This window comes from Condylostylus longicornis, unplaced genomic scaffold (assembly GCF_029603195.1).
Source record: "Condylostylus longicornis isolate FDR11 unplaced genomic scaffold, ASM2960319v2 ptg000645l, whole genome shotgun sequence".
NCBI lineage: Eukaryota > Metazoa > Arthropoda > Insecta > Diptera > Dolichopodidae > Condylostylus > Condylostylus longicornis.
The window spans coordinates 14,859-34,210 of NW_026578597.1; the positions used below are offsets into that span (position 1 = coordinate 14,859).

The following is a 19,352-nucleotide window of genomic DNA, read 5'->3' on the forward strand; positions in this document are numbered from 1 at the left end:
GGAGGTATGGGTCAACAAATATACAATAAAACAATTTGCTTTCTATTTATCTTACTTGTAGGACAAATTGGTTCCGAAACGGTACAAGTTGGATTTGTTGACCGCTCCGCTTTGAGAGGCGTAAGAGTTCAACCCAGTCTCATTCCTCTCACTGATTGTGTCATTCCTCTCACTGTCTCATTCCTCTCACTGATTGTCTCAATACTCTCACTGATTGTCTCAATACTCTCACTGATTGTCTCAATACTCTCACTGATTGTCTCAATACTCTCACTGATTGCCTCAATTCCCTCACTGATTATCCTTAGAGTGAAATGAAGGCTATCGCGATGTTGTTGGGCTGCGGTTCTATTCGTCCGTCATACGAGTTTGGTGACAATGAAGAAGTGCATTCACTTGCTATGGACTTTCTGATTGCGGGGTGGTGAGCTACTATCGATTATTCTGCCTATCGATTGTATCTGAATTTCAGTCCAGCCGTTCTCGGGTTGATTTGGCACGTTACTGATCTCGATCTCGATCGTCTCACTTTCAAATGGTTGTCTACATGGATTGAAGATTGGGAATCGAAAGAGAAAAGTTCAGAGACGCATTGGGGTTCTCTTCTGCGTGCAAAACAGAACGCCAGAGCGGCGTGTTTGCTTCAATTAGTCACGGGCGGGTCTTGCGTGAACTTCGGCCTTCCAATTTAAAAGGTTCATTTTCTGGAATCTAGAATATTTTCTGCACTACATCCTGTCGTTGGGCTTTGAATTCAATTTTATTGCACATAAAACGCGATGTACAAGAACTTCAAGCATTTTCAATGAGACTGAGAAGGCGCTGGGCCTCCTGCAAACCTCATTTGAGGATGAGTGATGACATCGAAGTTCATACCGCTTTCGAAGCTTCATTTTGTTCCCTTCGTTTCGCAATTTCTTCGTCGAACTGGATTTCTAGGAACAAAAAGAAATGCACTCGCGATGGTCAGTCCCACCCACTTTCAGCCTCCTTTTGAGCTCTGAGGCTGTTGACAGTCTGAGGCAGACGGGCAAGTTGATTTAATTGGTGCACTTCTTGGTGGCCAGCGATTATCCCCATTTCTTACATCTCTCAATTCTTTCACTTTCAAACGATCTCTCTGTGAAATGGTCTCCGTTGATTGCGATCGACACCGCAACGCATCTAAGATGATATATTCTGTGATATGCATGCATGTGATGAATCCCACCGATATCTGCAGAACTGATCCAAGAAAAGCGAGGGCTTCAAGAAACAAGCATCGGAACGATTGTCTTACCCATCAGCTAACAGCTGACGGACATTGAATCGCAGTCATCTATTGGGACGCGGATAAACCTACTTTTTCATAAGCATCTTGTAGTTCCAAAACTTGATCTTGAACTCTAGTAATCGATATTCAACATTTTTGCGACTTTTTTTTAAATTTTTTGCGATTTAACTCACGCCTTGTTCTCCTTCTCGATTTCCGAATTTTGTTGATCCAATTTCCGAAGACTCTCCCGAAGCTGCGTTACCTATAGAATTCAGAAACTCTGAGAATGGAACGCGTTTAGTCATTCAGAAATACATGAGATGGAGACTCTGCAGATCATGTTGCTTTTCAAGTCCGCACAACTCAAATAAGACAATTGATTCTATTGGACGTCTATTTGTGATGACTGGATCTTTCCATTAATATTAATCGTACTTCAGATTGAGACTTCAAATTTCGCGTTGCTTCTTGAAGATGTTCGATTTCAGTAGTTTGCTGATGGCAAATGGATTGCGTCGAGAACAACTCCGCTTCTAAGTCCTGAAAACAAAAGAAGACAAAGGATGGAAATGATCATCTGGCACTGACACAACAAGCAACTGCCCATTGGCAAAGGGCGTCACCAACCTGAAGTCGAACCGAGACGTTTTCACAGTCCTGCTGATATTTCTCTCGATCCTCTTGACATTCTTTGATCAGAACTTTTGCTTTATCTTTCAACAGGTAATATTGTGAATCCAAGTGCTTCAGCACTTTGGGAAAATGAGTCAACTGATTAACAAAAACATTATCTATTTCAATCGGAAAAACGAGTTGGTGATTTTCACCTACTGTGTCAATATGGCGTCTCTCCCGCGCATTCCCATCGTCAAAAATAGTCTTTAAATGTTTGACAGTTTCGCGGAATCTCAAAGTTTCATTCATTGATCTTCTCTGGGATTCAACAAGCAGCTGACAATATCCTAAGAAAAACAAAGCAACTCCTCAGTCCCACTTAAGTACTTGTTTCAAAATACAGTTTATAAATGGTGACGGACATCCATTCGGTTTGGAAAGATATATCGCATGGTTCACATCTGTATATGTTGCTTCATGCGATACACCGTGCCGCTTAACTTACCAAGCATCGCCTCCGCTAATTGCAATAGCGTGTGTTCAGGAGTGGATCCATTTATCACCGCGTTGGATAACACGCACTCGTCATTCTTGGGAAATTTTGAAATCTGATGTGTCGCACTCACATCTAGGAACAGGTTGTTCATACAGATGCGGTCTTTGTTGATTATCTTATCAATATATATCCCGGAATTCCTTACCACTGGAAGGTCTCAATGGGACATTCGAATTTAAACGGGATCGGATTTCTTCCACAGTCAGTTGACGATCAACCGGATTCTGGGAACGAAACAACAACCACCGTGCAAACGCGACCCAGTTCAATAATTCAGTTGTTCTTTGCTTACACGTTTTTGTAGCGACATCTTCAGTCACAGCTCGAACGATCTGGTTCAGGACAGATTTTACTAAGCCATGGTATGACGGAAATATAAAAATTCGGTTGCAAAAGGCTTTAGAGATTGGCAACGAGATGCTTGCCTTGGCCTTGCTATAGGGTAGGGGTCCTTTTTTTATGCTTGTCGTGGCATTGCTATAGGGAAGGGGTTCAGTTATGCTTGTTGTGACCTTGCTCTTCTGACCACTAGGCAAAAGCTGCACTTTCACACACCGCCGCCACTCCAAGTAGAAAAAAAGAACCAAAACAGAACCAAGCACCACAGCACTCAGCACTGATTCCGCACAAAAAGAAGGCGAATCCTCAATATCGCAAATCCACGAAGGACTCGATCCCTCTGGAATGCGGAGTCAGGAAGACATCTTAATCTCCTAGTGAAATTTCTGGGTGCCATCATGAATGAAGACCTTTAATGGGAGCATCTAAAACGCTTCAGAAATCAAACAACAATTTTACGAAGGACAGAGCTGACACCGAAAGACATAATAAAACGTCATTGAAGCAATAGTTATCTGCACAGTGCATGCAACCCCCCTTAGATCAGAACGATGAAGGCAGCGCGTTGAGGACCAAAAATACAGCAATGAAGAAAACCAGAAAACCTGTGGACAGATTTCTGAAGTTCAATCGGAGAGCATTGGAGCAGTTAAGAGTCGTGGAGTGAACCTTTTCATCTGCATGTAACATAAAAAACATTACAATCGATTCTGCGTGGAGCTGGCCTTCTTTCAAGTCTCCCTGATATCCATCATCTATTGGCCCAGCCTCCGGGTTGGTGCCATTCGCTAAAATTGGAACGATACAGAGAAGATTAGCATGGCCCCTGCGCAAGGATGACACGCTCAAATCGAGAAGTCTAAAAAATTTTTTTGGCTCTCGAAGACTACCCGACATTTCGATCTGCTTTTCTGCTATACTACATAATCGACTACGGCCAATTTACTGGGCTTAGCAGCAAAAAGAACCACCTGGACTTTCCCGGTGTTTTCAGCAATTCGAGGAAATACAAGCGAAACAGGCCCCTCCAGCGGACCTGTCACGATGGGGAAGTCCCAAAACCCCTCCCCCACTACCCGCTCCTCATCAGCTCCTCTTGTTCCCCCCCCTAGGCACTACAACATCAACCAGGATGAAGGTGGACTCGCTCCCCTCATCCTCAACATCAATCACCCCCTCCTCAACATCAACCACCCCCTCCTCCTCATCCTCGCCCCCCTCCTCCTCATCCCCCCCCTCCCCCCTCCTCCAACCCCTTCGCAGCGAAGGAAGACGCCTCCTCCCCATCGTGGATCATCCCCCCCACGATGAGCGTCCCAAAAACAGTAGCAAACCCCTTGAGGGTCAAATTGGCTTCGGCCCAAACCCCCCCTGTCCTTGTTTCAGACAAGAAGAAACCGCTGTTCACACCGAAGACCCCATTGATTAGTCTGGATGAACCGGTGAAACCGAAAACCAATAAACGACAGCGCAGGGATGTCGTTGACATGCTGGCAGAGGAGGCCAGCGAACTCACAAGCAGGATTCCAGACCTCACGGTCAAAGACGCTCTGTCTCGAGTCATCGAGATCCTAATCCACAACGCTAAAGTTCAGGAAGAGAACTCTAGAGTTCTGATGGAAAACAACAGAGCCTTAAAGACACTGCTTGAAAGAACTGCACCACAACAACCAGAGCAACTACAACAACCACAACCACAACAACCACAACGACAACAACCACAACAACAACAACCGCAACGACAGCAACCACAACCAAAACAACAAAAGCAACCACAACCACTACAATTCCATCCAGCGACGACACCGGTAAACTCCAAGGCGGCACCAACAAAGCTCTCCTACAGCCAGGTTGCCGCCAGAAAACCAGTGGGACGCAAGGCGGACACCATCGAGATTGCGCAACTTCCTCCCCAGGAAGAAGTGCAAGAAGTACAACCGGTGACCCTTGCGTCAAAAGTTCTCACAAAGAAGCTGACAGTGAACCCTCAGCCACCACAGCACCACAAGATTGCTGTCCTGCGATTCAGTCGCATGGCAGCAAGAACCAAGGTGAATGCAACAGAATGGAGGACGATTCTCAAGGAGAAACAGATCGTCCCGATCACAATCCTCTTCCCGTACCACAATACGGTGGAGATTGTGGTCCCCCTCGAACAGGAACAACAAACGAGGGCTTTCTTTGCAACGGTGGACAGAACACCGGAGGATCCCAACCCGTACGCGAGACGGGATGGGAAGAAGGAGAAGCTCACCGACGAGTCCCTGCTGAAGCAGATCAAGACTCGTATCCAGATGCTCAAGTTCGAAAGAACGATGATCGGAGCAAGGTACATCCAAGCGACGATCGAGGCTGGAATCCAGCTTCTATCAAAAGGGAAACCGGAGATAGAAGCCGAACTCCAGAAGGTCATCAAGGAGAGGAAGATGAGCACCGTAAAACGTGCATCACCCTCAAACCAAGACGACCAGCCAATGTCACAGTTGCTACAATAAACGTTCGTCACTTCAACGACGCAAAGTCCGCGAAAGTGCGAAAGCTTATCGAAAAGCATTCTGTCGACTTGGCTATCCTCACGGAGACGAGTCAGACGGTCCATAGACCACTAGTAGGAAAAGGAAAACCATTCATGGTTGTTGGACAAGGAGATGCAAGTTCTGGAGTAGCTGTAGTGTTTGAATCCGATAAGGTTGACGGCCCACAACTACAAAAGACTCGCATTCTCCAAATCCTTCTTCCAAATGGTGTGAACGTTGTTGGTGGCTATGGACCGACTGAGCAAGCACCTGGATACGAGAAGATCAAGTTTTGGAGCGAGATCAAGGCCATCGTTGAAGCATCAACGCAGCAACACGCTGCTACGATCTTCATCGGTGACTTGAACGCGGGACACGAGAAGCAGATCGGCGGGAAGCGAGAAGACGGCCCGTCCAACTACGAGAGGTTGCAAGAGGCAATACAGCTCAGCAACCTCAAGATCGTCCCGTCTCCTCCAACATGGAAATCAGCAAGATCAACTCGGCCGACGAGAACACTGGACCGATGCCTGGTGCAGTCGAGAGGGGATTTCACAGCTGAGAGCTTTTTGGATTGGGAAGACAACCTATCTGACCATGCGGTCCTTATCACAAAGGTGATACTTTGCGATATCGACAGAAACAAGGGTCGCCCATACCATAAGCCTCAGCTCCCCAGAAGCTCGATGGAATATCTGTGGGATGCTGCAAAGCAAAGACTCAAACAACTACCACAACAACAACAGAATGGCAATGACGAGAACCCACTACGCCGGTTCTGGAAAGCGCTGCACGACGACGAGATGAGCACACGCCAACCGCTGACAATCACTGACGACCAAGACAACCCACTTGGCCCGGAGGAAGCAGTAGAAAGCTGTGCAAGTTATCTCAGGACTGTCTGGAGTGAGGCGGACCCTTACACGGTTCACTACACCGCCAACAGTATCCGGTCTCAACCCCCAACACTTGAAGAAGTAGAGATCGCGGTGAAGGAGATTAAGAAAGACACCGCGCTGGGGAGGGACAAGATACAAGCGACCCTGGTGAAGGAGTCTTCAGAAGCTGCGAATATCTATACAGATCTATTCAAAGCTCTCTGGAACACTCCGGAAACGGTACCGCGCGAATGGAAGGACATGCGGGTGAAACCAATCCTCAAAAAGAACCCAAGAACGACTCCGCAAGGAGCCCGTCCCGTAACGTGTCTTGCGACATCAGCGAAGATTCTTAACAGAATCCTAGCTGAAAGAAACAAGTTCACCTACGAGATGGTAGTTCATGACGCTCAACACGCGTACCGGTCAGGGAGATCACACTGGACAGCCTTGGGAGAACTTGTAAGCCAGGTTGCCTCAAGGGGGAAGTGTTCTGTCACGTTTTTAGACATGTCTAAGGCGTTTGACAGAGTCTCGAGGGTCGCACTTGAGCGCGCGCTTCACAGATGGGGACTTCCCCGGAATGAAGCCGAACTCATCATTGCACAATATGACGGGTGTGAGGTCTTCGTGGAGCTTAATGGAAAGGCTGCTCGTCCCTTCAACCACACGAATGGAATTCGACAAGGCTGCACTCTGAGTGGAATCTTGTGGAACCTCGTGATGGCTGAAGTGCACGAGAAAGTCGAAGAAATACTCCCCAATGGTAAACATGCGCTCATTTCCTATGCGGATGACCTGATTATCATTGGGAAAACGAAGATCGAAACACAAGTAGTCAAGAGAGCGATCAAGGAAGCGCTTCTAGAAGCAAACCTGATCCTCAACGACCAGAAAGAAGCCACACAACAGTTTGATGTGGATGGGGCACCTCACCCAGTGGAGTGGCTCGGAGTCATCTTGACGACGAACCTCACCTGGGAGGAGGAAGCAGCAAGCCGGGTCAAGAAAGCGAAGCAAGCTTCGGACACGGTCAAGCGTGTCTGCCGCACGAACTCAATCAGGATTGCTACCAAACCAATGATCAACGTGCTTCAAGCCATGGTGGCCACCCATGTCACCACGGGCAGACACGTTGTGAAGTTTGACAGTGATCAAGCTAGGAGGCTACAGAATGCACTGATGGAGGCGATTCTTGACAACACCAATCTCAGTGCAGCTGCAGCGCTCGGTGCGGCAGAGGCCATTTGGAATGGCACTGATTTCGAACTCTCAGAGGAGGAGGCCCAGGCCACCGAGTCTGAAAGTAGTAATCAGGACGCTGGAACCCTTCCGATCGACCTTACGACACGCGAAACGAAAAAGAAGAAGGTCGTTCGGAAGATACCGCAGTCGAAGATCTCTGCCAACATCTTGGGAACGGAGATTTACCTTGCCCCAACACAACAACAGATCCGCGAGCGGCAGAAGGTCATTAGTGACCTTCAGGAGCAACGGATGTGGTGTCACTTTTGTGACCCACCCGTCCAGATCAGAAATCCGACAACGAGGAACCTTCATCGAATGAAGAACCACAGCCTCGGACCAGAAGAAGAACTTCTGGTGGACTGTACGATCTGCCACCGCAAGCTGAACAGCAGAGGCTTCTCAAGGCACCTGTGCATCGACCCTCTGAAGACAGCGGACTACATAAAGTGCTCATACTGCGTCAACCACTACAGCAAGTATGCCATCCAGAACCATGAAAGACAGTGCCAAGGAAACCCCAACCGTCAAAGCTCCAGCTCACAGCCATAGGTGCAACAATTTTGATCACAAGTACCCCTTTTTTTAATCATATAGATACATCTCATCTAGCTTAGATAGTACATAGTACAGATAGTACAGAGTATATGCAATGTGTGCCTACACTTTTTATTTACATGATGTGAACAACCAGAACCCGCCCCGCAAGGGAGAAACTGAAAACACGCTCAAATCGAGAAGTCTAAAAAATTTTTTGGCTCTCGAAGACTACCCGACATTTCGATCTGCTTTTCTCGCTATACTACATAATCGACTACGGCCAATTTACTGGGCTTAGCAGCAAAAAGAACCACCTGGACTTTCCCGGTGTTTTCAGCAATTCGAGGAAATACAAGCGAAACAGGCCCCTCCAGCGGACCTGTCACGATGGGGAAGTCCCAAAACCCCTCCCCCACTACCCGCTCCTCATCAGCTCCTCTTGTTCCCCCCCTAGGCACTACAACATCAACCAGGATGAAGGTGGACTCGCTCCCCTCATCCTCAACATCAATCACCCCCTCCTCCTCATCCTCGCCCCCCTCCTCCTCATCCCCCCCTCCCCCCCTCCTCCAACCCCTTCGCAGCGAAGGAAGACGCCTCCTCCCCATCGTGGATCATCCCCCCCACGATGAGCGTCCCAAAAACAGTAGCAAACCCCTTGAGGGTCAAATTGGCTTCGGCCCAAACCCCCCCTGTCCTTGTTTCAGACAAGAAGAAACCGCTGTTCACACCGAAGACCCCATTGATTAGTCTGGATGAACCGGTGAAACCGAAAACCAATAAACGACAGCGCAGGGATGTCGTTGACATGCTGGCAGAGGAGGCCAGCGAACTCACAAGCAGGATTCCAGACCTCACGGTCAAAGACGCTCTGTCTCGAGTCATCGAGATCCTAATCCACAACGCTAAAGTTCAGGAAGAGAACTCTAGAGTTCTGATGAAAAACAACAGAGCCTTAAAGACACTGCTTGAAAGAACTGCACCACAACAACCAGAGCAACTACAACAACCAGAGCAACTACAACAACCACAACGACAACAACCACAACGACAACAACCACAACGACAACAACCACAACCGCAACGACAGCAACCACAACCAAAACAACAAAAGCAACCACAACCACTACAATTCCATCCAGCGACGACACCGGTAAACTCCAAGGCGGCACCAACAAAGCTCTCCTACAGCCAGGTTGCCGCCAGAAAACCAGTGGGACGCAAGGCGGACACCATCGAGATTGCGCAACTTCCTCCCCAGGAAGAAGTGCAAGAAGTACAACCGGTGACCCTTGCGTCAAAAGTTCTCACAAAGAAGCTGACGGTGAACCCTCAGCCACCACAGCACCACAAGATTGCTGTCCTGCGATTCAGTCGCATGGCAGCAAGAACCAAGGTGAATGCAACAGAATGGAGGACGATTCTCAAGGAGAAACAGATCGTCCCGATCACAATCCTCTTCCCGTACCACAATACGGTGGAGATTGTGGTTCCCCTCGAACAGGAACAACAAACGAGGGCTTTCTTTGCAACGGTGGACAGAACACCGGAGGATCCCAACCCGTACGCGAGACGGGATGGGAAGAAGGAGAAGCTCACCGACGAGTCCCTGCTGAAGCAGATCAAGACTCGTATCCAGATGCTCAAGTTCGAAAGAACGATGATCGGAGCAAGGGTACATCCAAGCGACGATCGAGGCTGGAATCCAGCTTCTATCAAAAGGGAAACCGGAGATAGAAGCCGAACTCCAGAAGGTCATCAAGGAGAGGAAGATGAGCACCGTAAAACGTGCATCACCCTCAAACCAAGACGACCAGCCAATGTCACAGTTGCTACAATAAACGTTCGTCGCTTCAACGACGCAAAGTCCGCGAAAGTGCGAAAGCTTATCGAAAAGCATTCTGTCGACTTGGCTATCCTCACGGAGACGAGTCAGACGGTCCATAGACCACTAGTAGGAAAAGGAAAACCATTCATGGTTGTTGGACAAGGAGATGCAAGTTCTGGAGTAGCTGTGGTGTTTGAATCCGATAAGGTTGACGGCCCACAACTACAAAAGACTCGCATTCTCCAAATCCTTCTTCCAAATGGTGTGAACGTTGTTGGTGGCTATGGACCGACTGAGCAAGCACCTGGATACGAGAAGATCAAGTTTTGGAGCGAGATCAAGGCCATCGTTGAAGCATCAACGCAGCAACACGCTGCTACGATCTTCATCGGTGACTTGAACGCGGGACACGAGAAGCAGATCGGCGGGAAGCGAGAAGACGGCCCGTCCAACTACGAGAGGTTGCAAGAGGCAATACAGCTCAGCAACCTCAAGATCGTCCGTCTCCTCCAACATGGAAATCAGCAAGATCAACTCGGCCGACGAGAACACTGGACCGATGCCTGGTGCCAGTCGAGAGGGGATTTCACAGCTGAGAGCTTTTTGGATTGGGAAGACAACCTATCTGACCATGCGGTCCTTATCACAAAGGTGATACTTTGCGATATCGACAGAAACAAGGGTCGCCCATACCATAAGCCTCAGCTCCCCAGAAGCTCGATGGAATATCTGTGGGATGCTGCAAAGCAAAGACTCAAACAACTACCACAACAACAACAGAATGGCAATGACGAGAACCCACTACGCCGGTTCTGGAAAGCGCTGCACGACGACGAGATGAGCACACGCCAACCGCTGACAATCACTGACGACCAAGACAACCCACTTGGCCCGGAGGAAGCAGTAGAAAGCTGTGCAAGTTATCTCAGGACTGTCTGGAGTGAGGCGGACCCTTACAACGGTTCACTACACCGCCAACAGTATCCGGTCTCAACCCCCAACACTTGAAGAAGTGGAGATCGCGGTGAAGGAGATTAAGAAAGACACCGCGCTGGGGAGGGACAAGATACAAGCGACCCTGGTGAAGGAGTCTCCAGAAGCTGCGAATATCTATACAGATCTATTCAAAGCTCTCTGGAACACTCCGGAAACGGTACCGCGCGAATGGAAGGACATGCGGGTGAAACCAATCCTCAAAAAGAACCCAAGAACGACTCCGCAAGGAGCCCGTCCCGTAACGTGTCTTGCGACATCAGCGAAGATTCTTAACAGAATCCTAGCTGAAAGAAACAAGTTCACCTACGAGATGGTAGTTCATGACGCTCAACACGCGTACCGGTCAGGGAGATCACACTGGACAGCCTTGGGAGAACTTGTAAGCCAGGTTGCCTCAAGGGGGGAAGTGTTCTGTCACGTTTTTAGACATGTCTAAGGCGTTTGACAGAGTCTCGAGGGTCGCACTTGAGCGCGCGCTTCACAGATGGGGACTTCCCCGGAATGAAGCCGAACTCATCATTGCACAATATGACGGGTGTGAGGTCTTCGTGGAGCTTAATGGAAAGGCTGCTCGTCCCTTCAACCACACGAATGGAATTCGACAAGGCTGCACTCTGAGTGGAATCTTGTGGAACCTCGTGATGGCTGAAGTGCACGAGAAAGTCGAAGAAATACTCCCAATGGTAAACATGCGCTCATTTCCTATGCGGATGACCTGATTATCATTGGGAAAACGAAGATCGAAACACAAGTAGTCAAGAGAGCGATCAAGGAAGCGCTTCTAGAAGCAAACCTGATCCTCAACGACCAGAAAGAAGCCACACAACAGTTTGATGTGGATGGGGCACCTCACCCAGTGGAGTGGCTCGGAGTCATCTTGACGACGAACCTCACCTGGGGAGGAGGAAGCAGCAAGCCGGGTCAAGAAAGCGAAGCAAGCTTCGGACACGGTCAAGCGTGTCTGCCGCACGAACCTCAATCAGGATTGCTACCAAACCAATGATCAACGTGCTTCAAGCCATGGTGGCCACCCATGTCACCACGGGCAGACACGTTGTGAAGTTTGACAGTGATCAAGCTAGGAGGCTACAGAATGCACTGATGGAGGCGATTCTTGACAACACCAATCTCAGTGCAGCTGCAGCGCTCGGTGCGGCAGAGGCCATTTGGAATGGCACTGATTTCGAACTCTCAGAGGAGGAGGCCCAGGCCACCGAGTCTGAAAGTAGTAATCAGGACGCTGGAACCCTTCCGATCGACCTTACGACACGCGAAACGAAAAAGAAGAAGGTCGTTCGGAAGATACCGCAGTCGAAGATCTCTGCCAACATCTTGGGAACGGAGATTTACCTTGCCCCAACACAACAACAGATCCGCGAGCGGCAGAAGGTCATTAGTGACCTTCAGGAGCAACGGATGTGGTGTCACTTTTGTGACCCACCCGTCCAGATCAGAAATCCGACAACGAGGAACCTTCATCGAATGAAGAACCACAGCCTCGGACCAGAAGAAGAACTTCTGGTGGACTGTACGATCTGCCACCGCAAGCTGAACAGCAGAGGCTTCTCAAGGCACCTGTGCAATCGACCCCTCTGAAGACAGCGGAACTACATAAAGTGCTCATACTGCGTCAACCACTACAGCAAGTATGCCATCCAGAACCATGAAAGACAGTGCCAAGGAAACCCCAACCGTCAAAGCTCCAGCTCACAGCCATAGGTGCAACAATTTTGATCACAAGTACCCCTTTTTTTTAATCATATAGATACATCTCATCTAGCTTAGATAGTACATAGTACAGATAGTACAGAGTATATGCAATGTGTGCCTACACCTTTTATTTACATGATGTGAACAACCAGAACCCGCCCCGCAAGGGAGAAACTGAAAACACGCTCAAATCGAGAAGTCTAAAAAATTTTTTGGCTCTCGAAGACTACCCGACATTTCGATCTGCTTTTCTCGCTATACTACATAATCGACTACGGCCAATTTACTGGGCTTAGCAGCAAAAAAGAACCACCTGGACTTTCCCGGTGTTTTCAGCAATTCGAGGAAATACAAGCGAAACAGGCCCCTCCAGCGGACCTGTCACGATGGGGAAGTCCCAAAACCCCCTCCCCCACTACCCGCTCCTCATCAGCTCCTCTTGTTCCCCCCCTAGGCACTACAACATCAACCAGGATGAAGGTGGACTCGCTCCCTCATCCTCAACATCAATCACCCCCTCCTCAACATCAACCACCCCCCTCCTCCTCATCCTCGCCCCCCCCTCCTCCTCATCCCCCCCTCCCCCCTCCTCCAACCCCTTCGCAGCGAAGGAAGACGCCTCCTCCCCATCGTGGATCATCCCCCCCCACGATGAGCGTCCCAAAAACAGTAGCAAACCCCTTGAGGGTCAAATTGGCTTCGGCCCAAACCCCCCCCTGTCCTTGTTTCAGACAAGAAGAAACCGCTGTTCACCACCGAAGACCCCATTGATTAGCCTGGATGAACCGGTGAAACCGAAAACCAATAAACGACAGCGCAGGGATGTCGTTGACATGCTGGCAGAGGAGGCCAGCGAACTCACAAGCAGGATTCCAGACCTCACGGTCAAAGACGCTCTGTCTCGAGTCATCGAGATCCTAATCCACAACGCTAAAGTTCAGGAAGAGAACTCTAGAGTTCTGATGGAAAACAACAGAGCCTTAAAGACACTGCTTGAAAGAACTGCACCACAACAACCAGAGCAACTACAACAACCACAACAACAACAACCACAACGACAACAACCACAACCGCAACGACAGCAACCACAACCAAAACAACAAAAGCAACCACAACCACTACAATTCCATCCAGCGACGACACCGGTAAACTCCAAGGCGGCACCAACAAAGCTCTCCTACAGCCAGGTTGCCGCCAGAAAACCAGTGGGACGCAAGGCGGACACCATCGAGATTGCGCAACTTCCTCCCCAGGAAGAAGTGCAAGAAGTACAACCGGTGACCCTTGCGTCAAAAGTTCTCACAAAGAAGCTGACGGTGAACCCTCAGCCACCACAGCACCACAAGATTGCTGTCCTGCGATTCAGTCGCATGGCAGCAAGAACCAAGGTGAATGCAACAGAATGGAGGACGATTCTCAAGGAGAAACAGATCGTCCCGATCACAATCCTCTTCCCGTACCACAATACGGTGGAGATTGTGGTTCCCCTCGAACAGGAACAACAAACGAGGGGCTTTCTTTGCAACGGTGGACAGAACACCGGAGGATCCCAACCCGTACGCGAGGACGGGATGGGAAGAAGGAGAAGCTCACCGACGAGTCCCTGCTGAAGCAGATCAAGACTCGTATCCAGATGCTCAAGTTCGAAAGAACGATGATCGGAGCAAGGTACATCCAAGCGACGATCGAGGCTGGAATCCAGCTTCTATCAAAAGGGAAACCGGAGATAGAAGCCGAACTCCAGAAGGTCATCAAGGAGAGGAAGATGAGCACCGTAAAACGTGCATCACCCTCAAACCAAGACGACCAGCCAATGTCACAGTTGCTACAATAAACGTTCGTCGCTTCAACGACGCAAAGTCCGCGAAAGTGCGAAAGCTTATCAAAAAGCATTCTGTCGACTTGGCTATCCTCACGGAGACGAGTCAGACGGTCCATAGACCACTAGTAGGAAAAGGAAAACCATTCATGGTTGTTGGACAAGGAGATGCAAGTTCTGGAGTAGCTGTGGTGTTTGAATCCGATAAGGTTGACGGCCCACAACTACAAAAGACTCGCATTCTCCAAATCCTTCTTCCAAATGGTGTGAACGTTGTTGGTGGCTATGGACCGACTGAGCAAGCACCTGGATACGAGAAGATCAAGTTTTGGAGCGAGATCAAGGCCATCGTTGAAGCATCAACGCAGCAACACGCTGCTACGATCTTCATCGGTGACTTGGAACGCGGGACACGAGAAGCAGATCGGCGGGAAGCGAGAAGACGGCCCGTCCAACTACGAGAGGTTGCAAGAGGCAATACAGCTCAGCAACCTCAAGATCGTCCCGTCTCCTCCAACATGGAAATCAGCAAGATCAAACTCGGCCGACGAGAACACTGGACCGATGCCTGGTGCAGTCGAGAGGGGATTTCACAGCTGAGAGCTTTTTGGATTGGGAAGACAACCTATCTGACCATGCGGTCCCTTATCACAAAGGTGATACTTTGCGATATCGACAGAAACAAGGGTCGCCCATACCATAAGCCCTCAGCTCCCCAGAAGCTCGATGGAATATCTGTGGGATGCTGCAAAGCAAAGACTCAAACAACTACCACAACAACAACAGAATGGCAATGACGAGAACCCACTACGCCGGTTCTGGAAAGCGCTGCACGACGACGAGATGAGCACACGCCAACCGCTGACAATCACTGACGACCAAGACAACCCACTTGGCCCGGAGGAAGCAGTAGAAAGCTGTGCAAGTTATCTCAGGACTGTCTGGAGTGAGGCGGACCCTTACACGGTTCACTACACCGCCAACAGTATCCGGTCTCAACCCCCAACACTTGAAGAAGTGGAGATCGCGGTGAAGGAGATTAAGAAAGACACCGCGCTGGGGAGGGACAAGATACAAGCGACCCTGGTGAAGGAGTCTCCAGAAGCTGCGAATATCTATACAGATCTATTCAAAGCTCTCTGGAACACTCCGGAAAACGGTACCGCGGCGAATGGAAGGACATGCGGGTGAAAACCAATCCTCAAAAAGAACCCAAGAACGACTCCGCAAGGAGCCCGTCCCGTAACGTGTCTTGCGACATCAGCGAAGATTCTTAACAGAATCCTAGCTGAAAGAAACAAGTTCACCTACGAGATGGTAGTTCATGACGCTCAACACGCGTACCGGTCAGGGAGATCACACTGGACAGCCTTGGGAGAACTTGTAAGCCAGGTTGCCTCAAGGGGGAAGTGTTCTGTCACGTTTTTTAGACATGTCTAAGGCGTTTGACAGAGTCTCGAGGGGTCGCACTTGAGCGCGCGCTTCACAGATGGGGGACTTCCCCGGAATGAAGCCGAACTCATCATTGCACAATATGACGGGTGTGAGGTCTTCGTGGAGCTTAATGGAAAGGCTGCTCGTCCCTTCAACCACACGAATGGTATTCGACAAGGCTGCACTCTGAGTGGAATCTTGTGGAACCTCGTGATGGGCTGAAGTGCACGAGAAAGTCGAAGAAATACTCCCCAATGGTAAACATGCGCTCATTTTCCTATGCGGATGACCTGATTATCATTGGGAAAACGAAGATTGAAACACAAGTAGTCAAGAGAGCGATCAAGGAAGCGCTTCTAGAAGCAAACCTGATCCTCAACGACCAGAAAGAAGCCACACAACAGTTTGATGTGGATGGGGCACCTCACCCAGTGGAGTGGCTCGGAGTCATCTTGACGACGAACCTCACCTGGGAGAGGGAAGCAGCAAGCCGGGTCAAGAAAGCGAAGCAAGCTTCGGACACGGGTCAAGCGTGTCTGCCGCACGAACTCAATCAGGATTGCTACCAAACCAATGATCAACGTGCTTCAAGCCATGGTGGCCACCCATGTCACCACGGGCAGACACGTTGTGAAGTTTGACAGTGATCAAGCTAGGAGGCTACAGAATGCACTGATGGAGGGCGATTCTTGACAACACCAATCTCAGTGCAGCTGCAGCGCTCGGTGCGGCAGAGGCCATTTGGAATGGCACTGATTTCGAACTCTCAGAGGAGGAGGCCCAGGCCACCGAGTCTGAAAGTAGTAATCAGGACGCTGGAACCCTTCCGATCGACCTTACGACACGCGAAACGAAAAAGAAGAAGGTCGTTCGGAAGATACCGCAATCGAAGATCTCTGCCAACATCTTGGGAACGGAGATTTACCTTTGCCCCAAACACAACAACAGATCCGCGAGCGGCAGGAAGGTCATTAGTGACCTTCAGGAGCAACGGATGTGGCATGGGTCACTTTTGTGACCCACCCGTCCAGATCAGAAATCCGACAAACGAGGAACCTTCATCGAATGAAGAACCACAGCCTCGGACCAGAAGAAGAACTTCTGGTGGACTGTACGATCTGCCACCGCAAGCTGAACAGCAGAGGCTTCTCAAGGCACCTGTGCATCGACCCTCTGAAGACAGCGGGACTACATAAAGTGCTCATACTGCGTCAACCACTACAGCAAGTATGCCATCCAGAACCATGAAAGACAGTGCCAAGGAAACCCCAACCGTCAAAGCTCCAGCTCACAGCCATAGGTGCAACAATTTTGATCACAAGTACCCCTTTTTTTAATCATATAGATACATCTCATCTAGCTTAGATAGTACATAGTACAGATAGTACAGAGTATATGCAATGTGTGCCTACACTTTTTATTTACATGATGTGAACAACCAGAACCCCGCCCCCGCAAGGGAGAAACTGAAAACACGCTCAAATCGAGAAGTCTAAAAAATTTTTTGGCTCTCGAAGACTACCCGACATTTCGATCTGCTTTTCTCGCTATACTACATAATCGACTACGGCCAATTTACTGGGCTTAGCAGCAAAAAGAACCACCTGGACTTTCCCGGTGTTTTCAGCAATTCGAGGAAATACAAGCGAAACAGGCCCCTCCAGCGGACCTGTCACGATGGGGAAGTCCCAAAACCCCTCCCCCACTACCCGCTCCTCATCAGCTCCTCTTGTTCCCCCCCTAGGCACTACAACATCAACCAGGATGAAGGTGGACCCGCTCCCCTCATCCTCAACATCAATCACCCCCTCTGCTTTTCTCGCTATTACTACATAATCGACTACCGGCCAATTTACTGGGCTTAGCAGCAAAAAGAACCACCTGGACTTTCCCGGTGTTTTCAGCAATTCGAGGAAATACAAGCGAAACAGGCCCCTCCAGCGGACCTGTCACGATGGGGAAGTCCCAAAACCCCTCCCCCACTACCCGCTCCTCATCAGCTCCTCTTGTTCCCCCCCCTAGGCACTACAACATCAACCAGGATGAAGGTGGACCCGCTCCCCTCATCCTCAACATCAATCACCCCCTCCTCAACATCAACCACCCCCTCCTCCTCATCCTCGCCCCCCTCCTCCTCATCCCCCCCTCCCCCCTCCTCCAACCCCTTCGCAGCGAAGGAAGACGCCTCCTCCCCATCGTGGATCATCCCCCCCACGATGAGCGTCCCAAAAAACAGTAGCAAACCCCCTTGAGGGTCAAATTGGCTTCGGCCCAAACCCCCCCTGTCCCTTGTTTCAGACAAGAAGAAACCGCCTGTTCACACCCGAAGACCCCATTGATTAGTCTGGATGAACCGGTGAAACCGAAAACCAATAAACGACAGCGCAGGGATGTCGTTGACATGCTGGCAGAGGAGGCCAGCGAACTCACAAGCAGGATTCCAGACCTCACGGTCAAAGACGCTCTGTCTCGAGTCATCGAGATCCTAATCCACAACGCTAAAGTTCAGGAAGAGAACTCTAGAGTTCTGATGGAAAACAACAGAGGCCTTAAAGACACTGCTTGAAAGAACTGCACCACAACAAACCAGAGCAACTACAACAACCACAACCACAACAACCACAACCACAACAACCACAACCACAACAACCACAACAACAACAACCGCAACGACAGCAACCACAGCCAAAACAACAAAAGCAACCACAACCACTACAATTCCATCCAGCGACGACACCGGTAAACTCCAAGGCGGCACCAACAAAGCTCTCCTACAGCCAGGTTGCCGCCAGAAAACCAGTGGGACGCAAGGCGGACACCATCGAGATTGCGCAACTTCCTCCCCAGGAAGAAGTGCAAGAAGTACAACCGGTGACCCTTGCGTCCAAAGTTCTCACAAAGAAGCTGACGGTGAACCCTCAGCCACCACAGCACCACAAGATTGCTGTCCTGCGATTCAGTCGCATGGCAGCAAGAACCAAGGTGAATGCAACAGAATGGAGGACGATTCTCAAGGAGAAAACAGATCGTCCCGATCACAATCCTCTTCCGTACCACAATACGGTGGAGATTGTGGTCCCCCTCGAACAGGAACAACAAACGAGGGCTTTCTTTGCAACGGTGGACAGAACACCGGAGGATCCCAACCCGTACGCGAGACGGGATGGGGAAGAAGGAGAAGCTCACCGACGAGTCCCCTGCTGAAGCAGATCAAGACTCGTATCCAGATGCTCAAGTTCGAAAGAACGATGATCGGAGCAAGGTACATCCAAGCGACGATCGAGGCTGGAATCCAGCTTCTATCAAAAGGGAAACCGGAGATAGAAGCCGAACTCCAGAAGGTCATCAAAGAGAGGAAGATGAGCACCGTAAAACGTGCATCACCCTCAAACCAAGGACGACCAGCCAATGTCACAGTTGCTACAATAAACGTTCGTCGCTTCAACGACGCAAAGTCCGCGAAAGTGCGAAAGCTTATCGAAAAGCATTCTGTCGACTTGGCTATCCTCACGGAGACGAGTCAGACGGTCCATAGACCATTAGTAGGAAAAGGAAAACCATTCATGGTTGTTGGACAAGGAGATGCAAGTTCTGGAGTAGCTGTGGTGTTTGAATCCGATA

The 19,352-nt window shown here is 49.8% G+C and overlaps 3 protein-coding genes and 1 non-coding gene across 4 annotated transcripts; all 4 read left to right on the top strand.

Moving 5' to 3' along the window:
• The first annotated feature begins 3,525 nt into the window (after nucleotides 1-3,525).
• LOC129617811 (U6 spliceosomal RNA) lies at nucleotides 3,526-3,637 on the top strand. The gene has a single exon (XR_008697735.1). It is a non-coding gene; the product is annotated as a U6 spliceosomal RNA (small nuclear RNA).
• Nucleotides 3,638-4,072: 435 nt separating this feature from the next.
• On the top strand, nucleotides 4,073-7,904 carry LOC129617808 (uncharacterized). Its single transcript, XM_055532864.1, has 3 exons — nucleotides 4,073-4,573; nucleotides 4,627-7,636; nucleotides 7,690-7,904. Exons 1-3 carry the CDS (start codon nucleotides 4,073-4,075, stop codon nucleotides 7,902-7,904), a joined length of 3,726 nt encoding a protein of 1,241 aa, XP_055388839.1.
• A 668-nt stretch (nucleotides 7,905-8,572) lies between these two features.
• On the top strand, nucleotides 8,573-10,780 carry LOC129617809 (uncharacterized). The gene is made up of 3 exons (XM_055532866.1): nucleotides 8,573-8,958; nucleotides 9,087-9,575; nucleotides 9,619-10,780. Exons 1-3 carry the CDS (start codon nucleotides 8,573-8,575, stop codon nucleotides 10,778-10,780), a joined length of 2,037 nt encoding a protein of 678 aa, XP_055388841.1.
• Nucleotides 10,781-16,975: 6,195 nt separating this feature from the next.
• Nucleotides 16,976-19,338, top strand: LOC129617810 (uncharacterized protein DDB_G0290685-like; the record flags this gene model as incomplete). Its single annotated transcript, XM_055532867.1, has 2 exons — nucleotides 16,976-17,031; nucleotides 18,301-19,338. Coding segments are annotated over exons 1-2 (1,094 nt in total), but the record flags the coding sequence as incomplete, so codon positions are not given.
• Nucleotides 19,339-19,352: the final 14 nt, after the last annotated feature.